This window comes from Temnothorax americanus, unplaced genomic scaffold (genome assembly GCF_048541705.1).
Source record: "Temnothorax americanus isolate GAGA-0224 unplaced genomic scaffold, ASM4854170v1 Scaffold3, whole genome shotgun sequence".
Classification (NCBI taxonomy): Eukaryota; Metazoa; Arthropoda; class Insecta; order Hymenoptera; family Formicidae; genus Temnothorax; species Temnothorax americanus.
This window is the reverse complement of record NW_027509442.1, coordinates 3436427-3458670: the sequence shown is the minus strand read 5'-3', so window position 1 is coordinate 3458670 and position 22244 is coordinate 3436427. Positions and strand designations below refer to the sequence as shown.

The window sequence follows — 22244 nt, the reverse complement described above, 5'->3', positions numbered from 1 at the left end:
TCGATGACATCGATATAATCCGATGAAAGTTATTTAAAGATTTGCATAATGCGAAACTCGATTATATATCGCGATTTTTTTTTTAGTTTAGCCGTTAAATTTAGCGGCTACAGGCACCGCGAATTCTCCAAGCGGTCTGACTCGCTTTGACAATGAGATCGGCGTTAGGAACAATGGATTCGAGACGACTCGAATTTTACGAGTGTTCGCGCATATCTCCGCTATAATTACGCCAAAATTTTATTATATATCAGCCATTCGAATTAAATAAGCTCAACTTAGCGAGCGCTGTTATTTTTCTCGCAAATCTTAATTATTTACCTGCGACTGGATCTCCTCTCGAAGGAGGAAAATTCCTGAAAGAAAGTTGACCGAAATCAGATCTAATCTATAACGTCAATTAAAACCCTAATTTTCGACGTTCGATCCAACCGATCCAACATTCTTCGGTACTTTCACGAACTGCAGTCACGTATTTATACATATAAATACGTGAATAATTAATTTGCTTTTTAATTTTACCTTAGTGTTACTAGGCCGTTTTTGTGTGCTCGATTGTACGTTCAGTAATACCGAGCCTTGAGTGGTCTTTTTCATTTCGCTCTTGGCATCAAACTGTTTTTACGCAAACATATAATTATTTATTATATAATTATATGCTGCAGTTATGTCATTGTGAACGGTTTTATGTAATAATGTACATAGTAATATATTCTTGTGCTTACTATTCGTTCGTTGAATTTTTTTTCGATTTTTACGAAATGCTTATCCGATGAAATCTTGTCAACTTTTTTCATAATGTCTTGGCTTGTTTTAATTGCGAAGCGTTCCTTATGCGTTTTCGGACTATGACGAATGAAGCAGAATGTCTCGAGATCTATTTTCGTCTTTTTATCGTTGTCACACAAACCAGTGTGTTAATTCATATAGATATATAATATATATCTCTCGATTAATATTCTCTAAATAACCTTTTCTCATCATCATTTCTGCTATATTAAATTCATAAACGTCACTTTTATTGTCAGACAACAAGCTTGGATGTATTAAAAGGTTAAAGTTTCTTTAACACCCGCGTGTCGAGCTACGAAGCCTGCAGAGACGGGAAAATTGCCAGGGAATACACGTAAACGTCTTTACACACAAGATATATCTATACAAATAACTTTCTTAACGATAAAATTATTTTAGTTTAACAGATCAGATCTTTGTAAAAAAAATGTTAACAATTATAACAATATATATCGTTGAATTTTTATTAACATTTAAAATCGAAAAATAAATCTACAACTAGTTTCGAAGTACGTTATCATTTTCATAGCTTGTCAATTTTTACTGATTTCATTTATCATTGTTACGCGATTATAGAATTAAAATTATTACTAAATTAGATATTATTTAAATTAGATTAGACGAGTATATATTACTAAAATTATATATATAGTATAAGAGGAAAGACCCCTATTATGAGACAGGATCCTAATATGAGATGGCGGGTTTTTTACATGGTGGGATCAAAAGATGGGGCCTATATAAGGCCTTTAAAATATCTCATATTAGGATCCTGTCTCATAATAGGGGTCTTTCCTCTATTATTATAATATAATATATATTATATTATAGTATTATTCGGTATTATTACTAGTTACTATACCTATATACTATTATTATTATTATTAATATTACTATATATACTATTAATATATTACTAAAATTATAATTTTATACCTATATATGATCAAAAATTAGCCAAATCGCGCCGTAATAATTTTATCGTTCAATTATCCGACATCTTATTTCCCCTCTTTTTTTTATCTGCAAATTACTTGAACGACGAAAGGGCGGTGAAATACGATACGGATGCCTGCATCATCTTAAGATTCAAAATGTGATCATGTGTTTCCGCGGTACTGAAAATGCTGTACGAATTGAAAGAAATCATTCTTTACCGAAGCGTAGTTCGCCATCGACAGCACGTATATTTTGCCGGCCGTCAACGTACAAGGCACAAGTCCCCTGTAAAGTAATATGCTCAACAGCCGTGTCGTTCTTCGCGACGTTTTATACCACACCATGTTGTACCTAAAACAGTGATCGAACGCGTATAGTCTTCCATCTCTACAACGATCAGTCAATTCCTTTCAAATATCCCTTGAAATATTGAAACTTTGATAAGAGCAAAAAAGATTTAGAAAAAATAATAAAAACTAAATAATTTTAAAAACGCCTAAGAAAACTACAAAATGTTAAGAAATAAACGGAACAAGTTTATATTCTCATCTGCGTTGCCGAGGAACTGAAAATAAGGCAAAGAAATTTTAAATGCTCTTTTCCGGAAAAATCTATCTGCATTTTACCACATTTCTTTTTCTATTTTTCCACATCGCGCAAATAACTTTGGTGCGATATATTTACGCTTTGTGGAATATATCTGCGCTATGATCCATTATCCTTTGACCGGGATAACTCAGAACGAAGAGATGTATGAAAGCACCTATGACCATCGCTACATATCTCATCATCTCCTCTTTGCGATCCATTAAGGCAATTATCTGCAAGACGGTTAAATTCCAGATTGATTGAAGGAAGTTACGAGACGATTTCCGATCGGCAACGCACGTCTCTTAATATCATCGCGCGCGCTCACTTGAATTCCGAGGAGACTCGTAACGATGATAGTAATAAAGAGCAACATAAACGAATACAGTTCGAATAAAGAATCCAACAAACGGACATACCTGAAATGGCACATAAAAACGGATGAATCGGAATGCGAAACGCTTTGCGGTAAAAAAATTCAAAACTCACTGAAGACTCAGCTGATGCTTTTGCAGGAGGAGCACCAGTTCGCGATAGATCTCGTCGTCGTAATCTCGCGATTTACGCTCATTACAAATTACATCTGCATCCTTAACGGGCCGATAATTTTCCTTCGAACTTATCTCCGAGGTCAGATTTTCCAATCGGCACCTTTGGAGCACGATTAAAAGTTTATCCATGGCACGCACGCGCGGCACGGCGCGGGCGAGTATTTAAGAAAGAAGAAGAAAAAAGTTCTTTTGCATTAAATTATAAAGCTTCTAAAAAAAAAAAAAAAAAAGAAATAAGTGATATACGCGTAAGTATACGATACCCGATAGCAGCGAAAAGACTGCAGGCGTGTTGCGCGAGCGACATGTAGCTCGTATCGGTTATTACCATGACGCTCATGGTCACCACGGTCGACAAGTACGAGTGGAGTAATACAGGATAGTAATACACCTCTCTGTCGAAGCTGTAGTCGATATCGAACAGATACTTGTAAGGGCGCGATTTATTGAGAGGCATGAGGAGATCCAATAATTGCGGCGTCACTGGGATCAGCATGTAAAGGCTCATCAACGAATAAATCATCACTGCAACTCCGCGTTATTATTACGATGTAAAAAAAAAAAAAAAACACGGCGTATCGACGAGTAGATTGGATGTATTGTGCAATTCATAATGACACGTGTAACACGTAAGTACGATGTGTTAAACGTGATGAGCAGGCGTTAAAAGCCAAGCGATACGCGAGTGATTTATCTCATTTATTACCGGCGTAACTTATCGTCATCTTCCTCGCTACGATAGCGTACTCGTGCATAATTTGTACCTCCAGAGAATGCGTGAAAACGCGCCAGTGATAGTCGATGAGCGACAGCAGTCGTTCTATCTGGATGAGGAACATGGAATGAAAATGAATACGCGATGCGATCCGCGACTCTTGCGATTCTTTTTAAAGTCTTTTCTTCTTCCGCCGAAGCGAGAAGATTGCCGCTTGCGAAATCTTACGTTTTTGTTTTTGAGAACTATGAGGTACAGCTTGACGTAACCGCCGATCGTTATCAGCACCATGATGAAACATTCGCAGTCCTCGGTTATGCCTCTCCATGTTTCAGATAGTTTTACAAACTGAAAATCGGCGATAATAATTGCGAACATCTCTGATGCGCATCTCTAACGTTCCACCTACCTGCATTAAAAGCAATGTAAATAGACGGATGTGTATACGAATTGCGACGAGAATAATTTTAGACGCGATAAAACGATCTTTTATCTTCGATAACTTTCGTAAATAGTAGATATGTATATACACAGAAAAAAAAGTGTCAAATCAACACTGATATATACTTGTGTATATTATATGTACGCAAGAATATATAATCTTGAAATGAGATTGTATATTGCGTTAAACGAAAAAAACTTGCTTGAATGAGAAATCATTTACTTATATAGTTAAACAAAGTTTCGTGTGATTCAATCAAGAAAAAAAAGGTTGAAATAAAAAGTTGGAATTTTTATAATAAGAGATTTATATATTCGTATACACAAGTTAACAAGTATATCAGGGTTGATTTGACGCTTCTCTTTTTTCTGTGCTGTTCCAGATCGACCGCACTTTCCTCATACTTTTGCCAATTTTAAATCGAATTTTTTTTTCTTAACAAAAATATGACAGATTCTGTGTTTTATATAAGAAATTAAAATTTAAAAAGACTTTCTAAAAATAAAGTTTCTTTAAGCTTTCAACTCTAGTTTTTCAATTCTAATTGTTGCATTTTTGTTACGAAAAAAAAGAAGTTAATTTAAAATTGGCCAAAGAAGATGATAGAGCACCCTATATAATATCGTTACAAACGGAATTAATTGACTATTTACTCGACAAGATAATGTCATAAAAATTTACATATATGCGTCTCGGATATTTATGAGAAGATTAAAAAAAAGTTGTCAGAAAGTCGTTCTAAAAAAAGTCATTTAAATATTTAAAAAAGTTTTATTTACGGTGCATGGCTTTTTGGAATTTTTGCTTAAATATTTACACGTGCGGTATGCTGAATTGTTGAATATGATTCGCGATTACTTGCATCACAGTGCTAAGTCAGACGCATAATTTTAGTACCACGTGTGAGTCACGATGATTGCTTTGAATAGTTTAAATATTTAGTCGATATGAAGTAACACACGCGCATGTATTTGAGTATTTCTTTGCACAAAGTATGAATATTTAAGACATTTTATCTCAAATCATTTACAAGGCGACCTCGCGAAATTAGCGCTATATATATGCTCCTCTCATCACGTCCAAAATACGTCGTATACGTATGCTAATCACGTGGAGATTCTCTCTCTCTCTCTCTCTCTCTCTCTCTCTCTCTCTCTCTCTCTCTCTCGTAAATTTTATTCGCACAACGGTTTTTACACGGACACGCGGCGCAAAAAGCAGCCAGGAATTTACCTCGAGAAAACCGATGCAGAAAATAAATGACGTTATTATGGTTGGCAACAATATCTTCATAAATTTACTTTGCGTCGGCCAACCGCCGAGTTTCGACATGAGGCTCTTGTTAATATTGTAATAACGTTTTACAGCCGACTGCATCTCCCCGGCTCGGTTTTGTCCCGCGGCTGTCGGTTATTCTCCTTCAAGATCCAGGCCTGACATTTTCCGGACGTTCCCCTATATCTAGGTACTACATTGCGCGATCCGCTAATAAGATGTTGCGGCCGCATTATTACATATATGGTAACGTTGTCTGTAATAATCATGGGTTGTCGGAAAACGCGCGTGCCGGCTGTGTCCCCCGGCGAATATATCTTTATGTCTTACTCCTCTCCCTGCCAAAGAAAAGGAATTGACATCGCGCAGAAATTATACTTCGCGCGAAACGTCAATCGCTGCGGTGTGACACACATGAGATAATACTCAATGTATAATATCCGTCCCCCTTGCCGCCAAACTCGCGCTAAAAATATTATATGTATTCTTCTTCTCTTTCTTCTCTCGCGATACCGTATGACTTTTTAATGCGAGTTGTGTCACGACGATAAATACAAGATAAGCGTAGCAGGAAAGTCGAGCGACTCGAAAAGCCGCGATAAGCGGCTTTACGAAAGGTTCGCGTAACACACGAGAGGGGACACGTAATCGTCGCAAAAATCTGACCGATAAATAATTTATTTTAAACCTAACTTTCGGCTGTTTTATCCCAAAAATCACACGGTGTCTAACAATAATAAATGGATCATACCGGCGCGTATCAATCCGTAAAGGCCATTGCACGTAACAATAATGTTTTAGTTGTAATCGTAAGGCCGTAAGAAAGTAGACCACGCACGGGCGATTATTCTTTTCGCGCTTGAAGAATAATCGAGTGTGCGTGGTCTATTTTCTTACGGCCTTATGATTAAAACTAAATCTTTGTTACGTGCAATAATAAAGGAGCTCAACAGATCGAGAGTCTCATTAAAGATAAATCAAGAGAAAAATAAGACGAAAAAAGTTCACCGAGAAATAAGATAATTCAGGCGGCTGCTTTCTAAAAGGAACAAAAAATACGTGCGATGTGTATAAAGAATCAACAGTGGAAAAGAAAGCGCGATTATTATAGGGCGGAATATACAGAGATAGACAATATATAGGTAAGAGACTTTCTCTCTTTGTAAATGGTTACTTCGTGTAACGTGACTGCGGTTTTAAAAATTTGACACTTCGATGTATCAATACGAAATGTGTAAATTTTTTAGATTTTAATATCATATATTTCCATTAATTTTTCGGATGAGACTAAAAATCCGCGCGGAGAAACAGTTTATTTTACATTATTGCAAAATAATGTCAAATAAAACTGTGTAACTATCTTTTTTTATATAATTATATAATATGTATATTTAATTATAAATAAACATATTATAACGCTTAAATATTATTATTATTGACTTTCGGTGGTCAGATATTTATTATGATCGGTTAATATTTATGCACTTAAATATTTTCGTGGACATTATTACACTGGTCTTATAATCCTTTATTACTATATAATCTGCGCAAAACTTCGAAATTATATTTATTATCTGATGCATTACAATGTTTTAATTATCGTCATTATCGCTATTTTCTATTATAGCCGTAATATTTCTTAAGGGGGCGTGACCGTACGGCAAACGTAAAGAATTTCTTTTAGAGAAATTTACATTTGCGTCCTACGGTCAATAAACAATCGGTAATAGTCGGTAACAATGGTAATCGATAGCGACCGCGTTCCAAAACCCATCGAAAAAGAAGCTGTTTCGTTTGCAGAGCTTACTTTTTGATCAAACTCCATTTAATCAGCGATTAAATTCAACAAACTGCTTAAGGCAACATGTCGAAGTGCATCATTTCTTCATTAACAATAAATTAATTTTAATTTCACTTTTTATGGAAGTGTGGCATGTGATAAATAGCATGAACTTATAATATTTTATTTCATTAAAATTGCTGGAATAAGTAATAACAGCGCAGCAATATCTGTGATGAGTGATGAGTTAAACAACTTATCTGCTTTATTATGTTTAAATTGTAGATTTATAAATATAATTTATATAAGAGACAGATTTATATAAAAATAAGCATATATTGCATGTTAAATTAAAATAACATAAAATTTCTTAAAATGTTAAAGCGAGTGTATACCACAGATTATTAATAAAGTGTATACCTGATTGCTCACGTCGCCAATTGGCCAATTTAACACAGAACCTTCTGATTGGCTGGTCGAGTGGGAAAACCTCACCGGTCGCTGTGGAATGGCCGATTGTCCAACTTGCCGATTGGTTGATCCAGTGGAAAAATTTCATTCTCCGGTCGTTGTGAATGGTGGTTTATTGCAACGTGATCAAACGGGACGCTCCCGCCAGATCAGCCAAGTGAGCCAAGATTGGCCAAGATCACCCACCTCCAACTTTTTCTAAGGGAAGTAAAGAAGACGTACACACACGCACGCATTTACATGTATGTGTGAGCTATCATAGATTTTGTCCTCGATTATTCGTATAAAAAAAAAAAAAAGAAAACAAGAAACACGGTTCGGTTCGTGTGCTGTCTGTATTTCGCGAAAATACGGAGTAGATTCGGTGTAAAATGTGAGAAAATAATTACCACGTATGTATGTACATACATTCAGTGTAATAGGATTTAACAATTGACACCGTCAAACGCGCACCGAACTTGGTTATAGAATGGCCGGGAATTTCTGGCAGAGCTCGCATCAGTAAGTTCGGAAATCGTATCAATAAATTTTAACGAATAAAATTTTTACGAGACTTTTTGTTTTCAATAGCCAGCAGTGGTTACTGGATAAACAGGACTTGATCAGAGAACGTCAGCATGACCTGTCAGTGCTGACAGAAGAGGAATATCAGAAAATATTTATTTTCTTTTCTAGCAGTAAGTTGCCGCGATCTTCTCAACAATTTTCAAATGATTTTTTCACAACTGATGAAGATTAAACTCCTTCTATATTTGTCAATCAATTGAGCATCTCGATTAACCTCTCTATCGGCATAATTTTGATAGACTATTATTTGATTGGTATATATTTGAATAGATACGTTCGCATCCTCGTAAATTTCACAATGTCATCGCGATGTTAATCAAAATACAAATTTAGTATGAATAATTTTAAGATACATATTGAAACGTGCAGCTAGTTTTCATCCAGCAAAACTATCTACTTTGCATTTCTGTTAACAAAGATGTTAAGTGGTTCAGTGAACTTATCCATATTTTACGTACAATTATTAAATTCATTAAAACGAGGATTTAACATTTACCAAGCTGTAATTGATCGTTCATAAGTAGGGAGGACTGTGTTACATTTTGTCGTATAATTTACCACGTACAAGCATATGCTATATGTAACATAATCTGTAACTACATCCGTACATAAATCCTGTCACTAGTGATACAGATGATAGGTGAACAGTTAAAATTGAGGCAACAAGTGGTAGCTACTGCGACAGTCTATTTTAAAAGATTTTACGCTCGCAATAGCTTAAAATGCATAGACCCTCTATTATTAGCTCCTACTACAGTCTTTCTGGCATCAAAAGTAGAAGAGTTTGGAGTAATTTCTAATAGTAGACTGATATCGACAATGGGAAATGTAAGTAAGTTCCATGATATATTGAATCCACCGTTACAGTTTGCTGGGGACTTGTGTCTAACTAAACGGTTTGATTAATGTCGTGTTTATTTTTTCGTTGTTTTTTTTTAGTTAAGAACAAATTTAGTTATGCGTATTCGCAGGAATTTCCATATCGCACAAATCATATCTTGGAGTGTGAGTTTTATCTTTTGGAACATTTGGACTGTTGTTTGATAGTATATCAACCATACCGTCCTTTATTAACATTAATTCAGGATGTGGGACCAGATGATCAGCTACTTATGCTTGCGTGGCGTATTATTAATGACAGTCTAAGAACGGACGTATGTTTGTTATATCCACCTTATCAAATAGCTATTGGTAAGATACAAGTAATCGTTTTTCTTGATGCTTCAATATCGCGATGAAACTTAATGACAATATATTTTCCTTTACAGGCTGTTTGCAAATAGCTTGCGTGATATTGCAGAAAGATCTCAAATCGTGGTTTGCGGAATTAAACGCAGATATGGAAAAGATTCAAGAGATAGCACGGTACATAATAAATTTATATGAATTGTGGAAAAAATATGACGAAAAGAACGAGATGCCAGCAATATTAGCTAAAATGCCAAAACCAAAAGCAGCGCCACAGCGTTGACAGCAAGTTCTTGATTCGCCGAATGTCTGGGATTCGTGCTAATGCAGTGAACTGCTTCGATTAAAAATCTATTCTTTTTCCCAACATGTATCACTATCAGACATACATAGAATTGACAACGAATATCATTCTGCATTTATATCTGCGTAAAAGTATGTCTTAATCCACACACAAAGCTATGTTTCAAAATATGTTCAAATAATAATAATGCAGAATTATTTGATATTTATGTGTACTTGATGTTCGATATAGCGTATGGACGAGAATTATACATGCCACAGTTAAATGATTATTACAATTTAATCCAATATTGCTCAGTACCTAAAAGTTTATAGAAAAATTACTAATTTATATGTTTATTCGCATGCCTTTTATCTACATGCCTTTCATCATTTTTATACAACATTACCTATTGATTTAAATTATAAACATATTATTCACGCCAAAACAATTAATTCGAAAATGTTAATTCGGAACACGCTATATCGAGATTTGCGTATTAAATTTACTTTAGAAATGTAGTGGTAAAATTATATTGGATTGACGGCTGTATTCCGATGGGAAAATTATTTATTAACGACATAAAAAATTGCAACAGATTTAGTTTGATAAAACCCAGTTGAATAATTACTTCCTGATTGTAAAACTACTAATAATTGGTAAGAATAAAACAGACAACTTGAATATCTAGAAACTTACTTCATTAATTCAGTATCACACCACTAGGATCAGATCGGACTAGGTTGTAAGATTGTTTTGGCATCGATTAAAAACATCTCTCCAGTTTTTTTTTTCCCCCCCATTATTCCTTCAGTTTATATCAAGAACGCTTCTCCACTTTTTCTGGAACAATATTTTTTTGTAGTTAGGAAACATAACAGAACATACATATAGAATTAACTAAACTTTGTTAAATCGAACATTAACTCGAGCATTTTGAGCATTATTTCCAAAACTTTTTTACGTGATCGGCCAGCTTTGATAATCCCCCCTGATATATTCTCTTCTTACAAGATAAACATATTTTGTCATCAATTGCAGCACTTGTCACGAAATTTTTCGACAACGTAAATTATATATTTAATAAATATTTTATAATCTATAATGTTTTAAAATTTAAAATAATTACTTTTTGCCAAATTAATTACACCTGTTGAGAGTGTAGTTCCTAAGAATTTTAAAGCTCTTTTATGAAAGAAATATAAAACTCCATCGGTGAAGAAAAATCAATTTTCTAATTTTTACTTATAATAAATTAACTTGACCGCTATGTAATAAACACAAAAAATAAAAATATGCTTTATATAGCTGAATCTTTGCGCTTAATAATATTTTTACGTATAGATTTTTCAGTTCAGCAAACTGCGCGCCGAGTAATGTCGGTCTTGAAACGCAGTCTCAAGCTGAAGCTGAAAAATAGCACACATATATAATTAAATTGGTAATTAATTTAATAATAATGATACTATTGTAAATAAGCATTATACTCACTGCTCGTTGGAATAAGAAAACTGTCAGGGAATACACGCAACATTCATACAACAATTACATCCATAAAAACAATTTTTTAACGATGAATTTTGTTTCGGTTTAACAGGTCGAACTTATGTGAACAAAATGATAACGATTATGACGTTATAACGGTAACAACTATATATTTGAATTGTTATTAAAACAGAAAGATAAATCTATACAACACGTTTCGAAACACACGTCTTCGCTTTCATATGCAACTTTTGCTGAATTTTATTTGTCACTGCTACGCACTAGAATTACTTTCAGACGTTTACCAGAGAAAAATCACTCACAAATCGCTAATTTTATCGTTCGACAATCCAACGTAATTGTTCTCCTTTTTCTTTAACTGCAAATTACCGGAACGACGAAAGGGCGGTGAAATAAGATAGAGTTCCCTGCATCACCTTAAAATTCAAAATAACAAAATATACTTCCGCAGGTACTGTAGGTGCTGTCGAAAAGAGCCAATCTTACCGAAGCATAATTCTGAAACGACAGCACGTACAGTTTGCCGGCTGTTAACGTACAAGGCACAAGACTTCTATGAAGTAATATGCTCAATAGCTGTGTCGTTCTTCGCGGCATTCTGTACCACAGTATGTTGTATCTACAAATAATAACTCAATATGTAACTTTTTTTCTCTACAAACGATCAATTACTTTCGAATACCTATTGGAATATTTAAAATTTGAAAAGATAAAATGATAAAAATTGTAAAAAATAAAATACTTTCAAAGACACTTAACTCTAGGTTGCTAATTATTCGTCTACGTTACTAGTTACTACCATAGGTCTGCGAAACCCAGAGTACCTTTATCTGTTCAGATCTCAGGTAAATAATATTTTTTATCTTTTTTTAAACGTCAAAGCCTGCTTAAACGAACTATATATAAGCTTTATCTTAGAACCATATAAATAGGAAAAAAATTATAAAGACCCGGTAAAAAATGTTTTATATAAAAACATAAAAATATATGAAAAATTTTTTCAGGAGCTTTAAAACACACAAAGAACAATTTTTATACGTATAGCCGAACTCTAAAAGTTTCTACTCGGGTCTTCCAGATCCGATGGTTATAGTAACCTAGGGTCAAGAAAGCGAAAGGTTAATTGAGAAATAAACAGAACAAATTTAGTCTCTTTAGCATCGTATTATCAGAAAGGAAGAAATTTTAAATCCCTTTTCTGAAAAAAGAAAATTCAGGTTTTTTTCTACTGTTTTGTTACATCGCGCGAAAAACTTGGCCACATATTTACGCTTTATGGAATATATCTGCGCTATGATCCATTATTTCTTGGCCGGGATAACTCAAAACGATAAGATGCACGAAACCACCTATTACCATCGACACGTATCTGGAGCATCTCCCATTTGCGATTCATTAAGGCAATTATCTGCAAGACGGTTAAATTCCAGATTGATTGAAGGAAGTTACGAGACGATTTTCCGATCAACAACACGTGTCTTAATATCATCGCGCGCGCTCACTTGCATTCCGAGGAGACTCATAATGATGAAATGAAGAAAGATCATCGAAAACGAATACAGTTGGAACAAGGACTCCAACAAATCGACATATCTGAAAGGTATACGAACAAAATACATTGAATACGAAACATATCCTACAGTATGTGCGGTACAACACGAAAACTCACTCAAGGCTCAGCTGATGTTTCCGTAGGAGAAGGATCAGTTCGCGATAGATCTCGCCATCGTAATTTGTCGACTCGTACTTATTGCAAACTACCTCCGCATCTTTAACGTGATGATTTAAACTTATCGTCGAGGTCAGATTTTCTAGTCGGTACCTTTGAAACAAAAGTTCATCCACGGTACGGCGAAGATTTAAGACAAAAAAAAAGTTCTTTTACATTAAATTAAAAATTTCTCGGAAAATGAGTAGTACACGGATACAATACCCGATAGCGGCGAACAGACCACACACGTGATGCGCGAGCATCAGGTAGCTTGTATCGGTTACTACCATAACAGTCATAGACACCACGGTCGTCAAGTACGAGTAGAGTAATACAGAGAAGTAATATTCTTCTTTGTCGAAGCTGAAGTCGACATCGAATAGATATTTATAAGGGCGCGATTGATTGAGAGGCGTGAGGAGATCCAATATTTGCGGCGTCACTGGGATCAGCATGTAAAGGCTCATCAACGAATAAATCATCACTGCAACTCGCATTATTATTATTACAATGTAAAAAAGAAAACACGCATCAACGAACAAACAATCAGGCCGCATTATATTGTGCAATTCACAATGACGCGCGCGTAAAAAATTTTTCTTTGTTTTAAGCTCCTGAAAAGATTTTTGATATAAAAAAATATATAAATATATATAATTATACATATATACAAAATATGTCCATATATGTTTTCTTTCCCTTATATAATCTCTGCCTGTATATATAAGAAAAATAATAAAAAGAATAATTGGAAAATAATTAGAAAAATAACTTTTGCATTTTCTCTTTGTTAAAAGCCAAACGATACGCGAGTGATTTATCTCATTATTACCGGCGTAACTTATCGTCATCTTCCTTGCTAAGGCAGCGTACTCGTGCATAATTTGTACCTCCAGAGAATGCGTGAAAACGCGCCAGTGATAGTCGATGAGCGACAGCAGTCGTTCTATCTATGAGGAACATGGAATAAAACGAACGAGATACAATCCGCGTATTGGATTTTTCTTAAAGGGCCAAAGTGAAAGGTCGCGGCTTGCGAAATCTTACGTTTTTGTTCTTGAGAACTAGGAGGAACAGTTTAATATAACCGCCGACGGAAAGCAGCACCATGATGCAGGACTCGCAGTCTTCGGTCAGCTTCTTCCATATCTCGGATAATCTTACAAACTGAAAATCGGCGATAATAATTGCGAACACCTCTGTGCACCTCTAACGTTTTACCTACCTACCTGCATTAAGATCAGTGTAAAATAGCTGATGTGTGTGTATGAATTGCCGGCTTGGAATAATTTTAGACGCGTTAAAATAATCTATTTTTTATAACTTTCTTAAATATAAAATATATATAAAGCTGTGTTTCAACCGCACTTTATTTATATATTTCGAATTTCTTTTTTCTTAAAAACAAAATATCGCAAATAGATTTTGAGTTATAAACGGTTAGACTCTCTGAAAATCAAACTTTAATTAAACACTCCGTATAATATCGTTACATATGGGATTAATTAACTATTCACTCGACACAGTAGGGTCGTGGAAATTTACAAATACATGGTCTTGGATATGTGGAAAGTTTAAAAAAATTGCCAGAAAGTTATTTTTAAGATATTTTTTCAAATAAGTTATTTATAACTTAAAAAGAAGTTACGATTTTTCAAACCAGAATACCTCCTTAATCGACCTAGGAGTAACGCAGGTATAAATTTAAATTTTTCTTTAGAATATGAACATTTGACGTATCTTCGGTACGTCAAAGAACTTCAGAAGGCGACTTCGTGGAACATATAAAGTAACTCGCATGTATGCCAATCACACGAGAGTATCATTCTTTTTCTCTAGCAAATTTGATTAGCGCAACGTGAGTTTTTACTCGCTACCGCACACACTACGTAAAAAGTAAAAAGCAGCCGGGAGCCATTTACCTCGAGAAAACCGATGCTGAATATAAAAGCCGTTGTCATGGTCGGCAACACTATCTTCGCGAATATACTTTGCGCCGGCCAAGTGCCGAGTTTCGACATGAGGATCTTGTTAACATTGTAGTAATGTTTCACAGCTGACTGCATCTTCCCGACTCGGTTTTGTGTGGATGTCGATTCTCCCTCAAGGTCCACCTGGACATTTTCCGGACGATCCCCCATATCCAGATACTAATAACGTGTCACGACATTACATAGTAACGTTGTCTGTGATAATCATGGGTTGTCGGGAGACCATCCCGCGCTCCTTTATTTCCTACTCGTCATTATTGGATCGAAGAAAGAGAAGATGTCGCGCAGAAATTATAGTTGCGCGGAACCGCAATCGCCGCGGTGACACACGCGATACTCGTCCACGTGTCTCCCACGCGGGACTCGCGTCGCGTCACATCGAGAGTACTATTTTCTTCTTTTTTTTTTTTTTTTTGATAACGTATGATTTTATTATGCGAGTGATGTCACGCCGGTATAAGTACAAGGTAAGCGTAGCGAGGGAAAGTCGAGCGACATGAAAAATCGCGCGATATAAGACAAAGAAATTACAGTGTCCACGAAAGAGTTCGCGTAACGCCAGGTGAAGTCAAACGAAAATACGAGTGCCGTCGTAAAAATTTGTCCGGTAAATAATCTATTTTTTATTTTCGAATGTTTTATCCCGAATGTTTGTTCAATCTCCGCGTCTGCCGCGAGCTATTAGTATATTATAGTAATAATGGATCACACCGGCACTCATCAATCTGTAAGAAGCTGAATGATAGATTGAGTCTCATTAAAGATAAAAATCAGGATAAAAACAAGATAAATAATTTCACTGCAAAAGAAAATAATTTCGATGCCTGCTTTCCGAAAAAAAGATGTGAAAATAGGTACGTGACGTAGCGAAGAATCGGCAGTGAGAAAGAAGCGCGCTTATTATAGAATATAATTTGCAAATAAGATATTCTTTTTATAAATGTATACTTACGTGATGTAACGCCAAGATCCTATTCTTCAATTTATTGCTACGTGAAAGGTCAATTTTTGAAATTAATATCATTTTTGTCTCGGATGACTGAGAAAAAACAGGCATTTAATTATTGAAAAATAATATAAAATAAAATATTGTAACATTTTTTTTTTATATAGAATCATATATATTTCATAAAATATCCGACTGTCCCGATTTTCAAATATTATTTATGACTTCTAAAGGCCGTGGCACATAGAAAAACTTAAACAGTAACCAAATCAGCAAATCATAGTCAAGAACTTAAGACACGGCCCTAAGTGGTAGCGAATCCATACCGTTGATTTCCTTACTGCTTAAGTTTTACTGCCTACGTTTTTCTACGTACCACGGCCTTAATAGTCCAGTATAAACAGTCAATAAAACGATGAGATATTAGCAACGATCAAATTAGCAACTGTCGATATCGATTATTTTAAACTCATCGAAAAAAGAAGCCTTTTCATCGGCGAGTTTACTTTTCGATTAAGTTTCGATTAAGTTAATCGAAGATTCTTTCAATAGATAGAATCGCTTTTAACTGTATGACTCTCTGCCCCAAGTCTTTTTTCCACATGTTAACAAAAAAGTTATAATTCTATCTACGTCAAGAAAATAGTTACGTATCGTTTTATTTACTATTTTTGTATTTGGACCAAAGTGTTACTCTAAAACACGCTATATCGAGATTCGAATATTAAGTTTATTTTAGATATGTGATATTCAAAAGATATTAGTACGGTTGTATTCCAATGTAAACTTTATTGTGACGTGAGAAATTGCAATAGATTTTAGGACGCTAACTAAATTGATGAATTCCGAATAATTATTTCGCCATTATATATAAATTTCATAATTAGAGTAGGAATAAAATAGACAACATTAAATATCTAAAAACTTATTTGATTAATTCAATATCACACTCGTTATTTCAAAACCTAGTCCGACTTGTGAGAGAGCTTTGGCATCGATTAAAAAGAAAACATTATTTCTTCAGTCTATGTCAAGAATGCTTCTCCAGTTTTTCTAGGCACTTTCTTGAAACAATATTTTTTTATAGTTAATATATAAGAAACATAACAATAGAATGCTTACAACTAAACCTTGTAAATCGAATATTAACTTGAGCCTTTTGAGTATCGTTTCCAGAATTTTTTCACGTCATCATGGCCGGCTTTGGTAACCACCATGGTTCTCTTCCTACAAAATAAAAATATATATTTTGTTATTGATTGCAGCAGTCACGACAAATTTTTCGATAACGCAAATTATATATATTTAATGTAATCAAATTAAGGAAAACGCTATTAATATTATATATTTAACATTTTATAAACTTTTTTTGTATTTTAAAATAACACAAATTACCTTTCACTTTCCCAAATTAATACTCCGGTTGAGACCGCGTGATCCCTAAGAACCTCGAAGTCAGTTTGCGAAAGAAATTGACTGTATAGAACTCCTTCGCTGAATGAAAATCTATTTCTCTCATTTTCCCAAAGCTTAATTTGATCTGTGATAGTAGGTGGCAATATAGGTGGTCCCGCTTCTATCATCTTACTATGCGCATGTTGCTGTAAATAGCTGTTGGTATAAAAAAATATGTAATACACAAACATTTTTTTACTTGGCTATTCAAGACATTAGCGTCATACGTACCCTACTATTTGAGAAGCAGTTATTCCACTCTTTAATGCTTGTCTTACGGAATCTCTCGTCAATATCGATACAACTAAATTTGGAAACCTAGACATAGAATAATATAATTGTTAAAATTTTTTAATATATTTTGTACATATTTTGTATATGTTGCACGTACCTATACAACATTTCACAGAAAAGTCCAAGTAATGCAACTTGCAAGTTCGAGTTTGTATAAGCATATACTCGATAATTTGTTTCTACAACTATATACCCTTCCTTGTCTGTATCTCTGGTTAAAGGTTTAGTCTCACCAGTAGCAATGTTTAACGCTAATCGAGTTGGATAAAACCTTGCAACACAAATTGACAGAGATATCAGCAATTCGTGATTATCTGACAAATAACACACGTTATGTTTTATCTATTTACCTTCCTGCTTTACGTTTTCGTTGATATACAAGTCCGAATTCTCTTAAATGTTGTAAAAATGTCAAGAGTCCTTCGGACATGCCTTCCGTACTATAATCTTTACCGAGGGTGGAAAAATTCAATTGAAACAGAAAAGTAAGGCACTCTACTAAATCAAGACCACGTGCCTCAATTGTGTCGAGATATTGTAGAATAAAATACCACACCTATATGTAAAGAAAATATTTATGACGTACACACAAAGTAACTCGTGCAATACAAAAAAGAGATTGTCCAATATTATTGTATGAGTATATAACAATTAAGTATGAAAAAACATCCCATTCTAAATACGAAAATACATCTCTAGTATGATAAAGAAAATATCTCAGAGAACTGATAATTACCTGTGAAGCTGTGTCCAAGAGTAAAAACTGAAAACCAGCTTGTGTTATAATTGGGCTTCCATCAGCTTCATCTCTCTTCATTAAACCGGCATGTAGAAGAATTCTTACAGCATCGGCAGATATACCTATTGCAACATTTTACGTTAGACGTCTTAAATTTGAAAAGTTTTTATACAAAGTATGATTAAATCGCTAGATACTTTGGAATGAAAATATGTCTCGGAAATCAGTTGTGGTTGAATAAAAAATATTTAAGCGCAATTACATGTATTTTTTACATTATAATATACGTAGTATGTTGGCACAAAATTTCAAAATTGTCGATGAAATACGGTCATAAATTTATATATTTCAAAAAATTCCTTGTCAAGGATTCCTTGTAAAGAATCATATTTCCATTATTATAAATATAGCGAAAACAAGGTTCAAGTTTTTTAATAGAGAAATGGTGTATTTAGATATAAAATAAAAAAGTAGCAATTTGATTAAGTTTTTAATAAAGTAAGTTTAACCGATATATTTAATAATACAACTGTCAACGCAACGCTGTACCTGAAAAACTAGAGATATGATTCTTCGCTTCTAAGGTACAAATCTAAAAAGACAATAGTTTATTTCAAGTAAAACGTTTTCCAACGCAGGAAAGCATAGAAATTTTGCGCTCTTTTACACAACATATGCAGTTAAATTTTCAACAAGTCTCAAGAGCTCTTACCCTCCTGCTGCTGGGAACCGACCATGTAGTGCAAGACGCACTCCCACCTTTCCAAGGCGTAAGAATCCAGAAAGGCCACGTCTCGCGGCTTACTGTCGGTCTCCAGCTGATTGGACATGGTCCAGGGCTTGCCGCCTCCCAGCAGCACGATCTTCAGGTTCTTCTTGAAGGTGTTGTTCAAGATCCAACCCGGCAGCCCGCCAGGTATGGACGCCTCCTTCCACACGTACAACTCGTTCAGGATCCGCACAACCTTCTGATGCTCCTCGAAATACAGTTTGGAGCACCAGGACGCAATAACCGCCTGCGGCACCGGCTGCTCGACGAACAGCAGCCTCATGACGTAGTGCTTGGCTATAACGGGTAGCTCGCGGAACACGGCCAGGCATATAGGTGGCTTGTGATACAGCTTGTTCAGGGTGTCGGGGGTGCGAGACTTCAGATACTCGTGCAGGTTCTTGCACCGCAGGCCGCTCGGCCGTAGCAAGTTCCTACCGCTTATCGCGTTGGACATGTTTTGGCGTCGTTCGATCGGGCGACCCGTCGTCAAACGACCATCAACGCGCGAACGATCCTCCGACGATGCGGTCGTTTTGCGGCTTCATTTTTCAGCAGAGCGTATAAACGCGTTCGTCCAAGTGTTTCACGCGTGGGAGAGGTTCCGAGCAAAATTTGTGTGACAAATATCTATTATTTTCACGCGACGCTAAACCACAACTGAACGCTCTCTCGAGCTTATCTTGTACTCGAGCCCGCAAACTCTATTATCTCGTGCGATATTAATTATTATAAAATTATTTCTGTTGTTGCAGCCCTCGTTGCGCTACGCGGCTTACACCTGTGCGACCTGTGCCGGGATAAATAACGCTTACGATATGAACACTTGTGAAGAAGCGGAGTAACGTTCGAAGGAAGAATGAAAAGAGAGAACAAACTAGCGTGGAGGTGGAGATGACGCGCAGCGCCCTCTGTCGTGGTGTCATTGAAGCGTCGGATGAAACTTCATGACTATATTAATAAATCTCGGGGTAAAAGCTAGAACCGTTATTACCGATCGTTGAGTATCTCGAGGCTCATCAGATATTTTCAAAATGACTTTTATCATCAATGGTAACGTTACCCGTAATGAATTTCACTCGAGCATCGGTTGTCAACTCTCACGGGGACATCGCATTCGTGTCATAAATTGCGTAAACGTCAACATTTCTTGCGTATGAAACGTCTCGATGAAGTAGACGACTTTCTATTGCATAAAGACGACTTTGAACAATTTCCGATCAACTTTAATCGGCAATTAATTAGTTCAACCAGAATCGCTTATTGAATTTTACAAAAATTTCCAATTGTATTTGTCCCCTCTAATCTGGATGTTTCTTTTACTTATCGAACAACAAAATATTAATTATATATTAATTCTATTTATGTTAACAAAATAGTGTATTATTTGATAAGATAATTGCTGATTAAGTTTAATTAAATTTAGCCAATTAAAATTAATCGGAATTTTATCAAAGCTCCACCCTGAGATTCGTTATAAATTTTAAATGTTTTATTATACATGGCATAAGTTATTATAATATATGTTGTATATTACATGGAATAAGATATTAATTCGAACTCGTTTGATCGATTGAAAATAAATGCTGATGAAGAACTTGAACCGCGTTAACCGTGCATTTTTCCCCTGCTTTAAAGATGCAATCTTGCATTGTTTGGAATATCGATCGTCATTATGCATTCCACGATATATATTTCGCGCAATTTACGCGAAATATATATTGTATTTTTACATTTCTGCATCCGAGGTACATTTCGACCGCTATATATACTGTCCCGCTCGCGGCTGAAGACACTTGGGTTGATATAGAAAGACTCTCAGGAATACAAAGATACAAGTAACACAATTTTGTTTTATTTTTTAAAAGTAGTTGCACAATTATTTTTCAAAGTGTACGTATTCTCTTTGCAATTGGCGCAATTTAAAGATTTCACATCTTTTTTTGAAATACGTATCACTTAGGTTGAATCAGGTAACGCAATTTTGTGAATTATTTTGTTAGGGAGAAATAAAGCTACTATACATATATCATCACTTGGGTTGAATTAGGTAACGAAATTTTGTGAATTATTTTGTTAGAAAGAAATAAAGCTACTACCATTTCAGATTTTTAGATTTACGACGTACATTGCGCGTGTGCTTGGCGCCTTTTTTTTACCTTTTTTGAAAAAGGTCATTTTGTACCGATATACTGTCCCGCTCGCGGCTGAAGACCAACGGAATCTGAAACAGACGTTCTCGTGCTCTCCTCCCGTCTCCCGTTCATATTCGTCATCCCCGGTTTTCACAGGCAACGACTTCACTATATCGCGTTGCGATGGAGAAACGGCGGAGGACGCGGTGTGTCGCGCTTTGCGTGATTGCGTGAGTGCTATCCTCCGTCGAAGAACGTCGAGAAAGGAAGAAAGAGGGAGAAGAAGAGAGAAAAGGGAAAGAGAAGAAAGAGGATAGTGGAGAAGGGAGATAGAGATGGAGAAGGAGAACGAGAGAGCGCGAGCTTTTCCTACGTGAACGCTCGTAACGACATATGTATGCGCGTACCGCGTACCAGGAAGGAGAGAAAAGAGAGAAGAAAAAGAGAGAGAGAGAGAGAGAGAGACATGTGCGAGCTATTCCTGTATGTACGCGGCGAGTCGCAAGCGGCATAATAACGCCATGTTGTTGCTTAGCACGGTGAACTCTCTCGACGAGCGGACGAGCCGAACCCAAAGCGGGATATGTAATGTAGGTACGCGATATTTAGGGCGACCGGAATGATTCTGATTTCCGAGGACGTGCCCTTTCTCTCCACACGGCTTCCTCAAACGTCTCCGTGTATTTTCGAAATATATATAATTTCGGTTTTGTACTCGGAGAGAGAAGAGAAGAGAGGATTATAATTTATAAGATAATTCGAGCTCATTGGGGGATATATACTACTTGTCGATGACATCGAAAGCTGTCGTTAGGCAATATGAATGCATGCCCCACAAAAACGATGCAGTCAGCTCTAAATGTTATTATTACATCCGCTGTGTATATCATTGCTAATATGTAAATCACGTTTCTTAGAATATCGTGGGTGACCAGGGTGACGTTGAGCGATCCGCAATCCGATTTTTTTCCCCAACTAAAAGTGGGGAACCAAGACGGTAATGTATGGCTTCCAATTATGAACGAAGTGCTTTTTCTTACTTGCGACAAATCAAATCGAATTGAATTCAGATTGGTTTTTCCCCGTGATTATAATTACGCGCGGTTT

General features: G+C 35.6%; 3 protein-coding genes, 1 long non-coding RNA gene and 1 pseudogene across 9 annotated transcripts; 1 reads left to right on the top strand and 4 right to left on the bottom strand.

Annotated features, from left to right (window-relative positions):
* Nucleotides 1-249: 249 nt before the first annotated feature.
* On the bottom strand, nt 250-844 carry LOC143900597 (uncharacterized). The gene is made up of 3 exons (XR_013257838.1): nt 726-844; nt 523-615; nt 250-356 (listed from the first exon to the last, which is right to left on the bottom strand). It is a non-coding gene; the product is annotated as an uncharacterized LOC143900597 (long non-coding RNA).
* Nucleotides 845-1150: 306 nt separating this feature from the next.
* Nucleotides 1151-7619, bottom strand: LOC143900594 (uncharacterized). 4 transcript variants are annotated; one of them, XM_077412120.1, is made up of 9 exons: nt 5261-7619; nt 3814-3933; nt 3577-3694; nt 3134-3395; nt 2809-2970; nt 2648-2738; nt 2416-2552; nt 1950-2082; nt 1151-1873 (listed from the first exon to the last, which is right to left on the bottom strand). In XM_077412120.1, exons 1-9 carry the CDS (start codon nt 5402-5404, stop codon nt 1823-1825), a joined length of 1218 nt encoding a protein of 405 aa, XP_077268246.1. In that variant the 5' UTR covers nt 5405-7619; the 3' UTR covers nt 1151-1822. The 4 variants fall into 4 exon arrangements, with proteins under 4 accessions (XP_077268246.1, XP_077268245.1, XP_077268248.1 ...); XM_077412119.1 differs by having other exon boundaries at nt 1151-2082; XM_077412122.1 differs by having other exon boundaries at nt 1151-2082; nt 3814-3994; nt 5261-5386.
* Nucleotides 7620-8021: 402 nt separating this feature from the next.
* On the top strand, nt 8022-10285 carry Cycc (cyclin C). The gene is made up of 5 exons (XM_077412124.1): nt 8022-8054; nt 8124-8230; nt 8746-8952; nt 9060-9311; nt 9389-10285. The coding sequence occupies exons 1-5, from the start codon at nt 8023-8025 to the stop codon at nt 9589-9591; spliced, it is 801 nt and encodes a 266-aa protein (XP_077268250.1). The 5' UTR covers nt 8022; the 3' UTR covers nt 9592-10285.
* A 105-nt stretch (nt 10286-10390) lies between these two features.
* On the bottom strand, nt 10391-15742 carry LOC143900593 (uncharacterized; annotated as a pseudogene). The gene is made up of 9 exons (XR_013257835.1): nt 14731-15742; nt 13856-13975; nt 13641-13758; nt 13031-13292; nt 12767-12919; nt 12600-12690; nt 12368-12505; nt 11584-11716; nt 10391-11513 (listed from the first exon to the last, which is right to left on the bottom strand). The product of XR_013257835.1 is annotated as an uncharacterized LOC143900593 (transcript).
* A 9-nt stretch (nt 15743-15751) lies between these two features.
* Mrn (general transcription factor IIH subunit 4 marionette) lies at nt 15752-19879 on the bottom strand. Of its 2 annotated transcripts, XM_077412118.1 has the most exons (8): nt 18946-19879; nt 18231-18355; nt 17845-18050; nt 17592-17765; nt 17432-17518; nt 17141-17356; nt 16868-16972; nt 15752-15788 (listed from the first exon to the last, which is right to left on the bottom strand). In XM_077412118.1, exons 1-7 carry the CDS (start codon nt 19457-19459, stop codon nt 16891-16893), a joined length of 1404 nt encoding a protein of 467 aa, XP_077268244.1. In that variant the 5' UTR covers nt 19460-19879; the 3' UTR covers nt 15752-15788; nt 16868-16890. The 2 variants fall into 2 exon arrangements, with proteins under 2 accessions (XP_077268244.1, XP_077268243.1); XM_077412117.1 differs by lacking the exon at nt 15752-15788 and having other exon boundaries at nt 15836-16972; nt 18946-19878.
* Between the last annotated feature and the right edge of the window lie 2365 nt (nt 19880-22244).

Bases quoted from the DNA above. Each gene is read 5' to 3' on its own strand.
- Mrn (XM_077412118.1), bottom strand. From the start codon at position 19,459: ATGTCCAACGCGATAAGCGGTAGGAACTTGCTACGGCCGAGCGGCCTG. The intron at 18,356-18,945 runs GTAAGAGCTCTT...ATGTTGCAATAG, and splicing joins CGGTTCCCAGCAGCAGGAGG to GTATATCTGCCGATGCTGTA. The intron at 18,051-18,230 runs GTAATTATCAGT...CTTTACATATAG, and splicing joins TCTTGGACACAGCTTCACAG to GTGTGGTATTTTATTCTACA.
- Cycc (XM_077412124.1), top strand. From the start codon at position 8,023: ATGGCCGGGAATTTCTGGCAGAGCTCGCATCA. The intron at 8,231-8,745 runs GTAAGTTGCCGC...TCCTGTCACTAG, and splicing joins ATTTATTTTCTTTTCTAGCA to TGATACAGATGATAGGTGAA. The intron at 9,312-9,388 runs GTAAGATACAAG...TTTCCTTTACAG, and splicing joins ACCTTATCAAATAGCTATTG to GCTGTTTGCAAATAGCTTGC.
- LOC143900594 (XM_077412119.1), bottom strand. From the start codon at position 5,404: ATGCAGTCGGCTGTAAAACGTTATTACAATATTAACAAGAGCCTCATG. The intron at 3,695-3,813 runs GTAAGATTTCGC...TTCCTCATCCAG, and splicing joins TAGTTCTCAAAAACAAAAAC to ATAGAACGACTGCTGTCGCT. The intron at 2,083-2,415 runs GTAAATATATCG...TCACTGTTTTAG, and splicing joins GCAGATATATTCCACAAAGC to GTACAACATGGTGTGGTATA.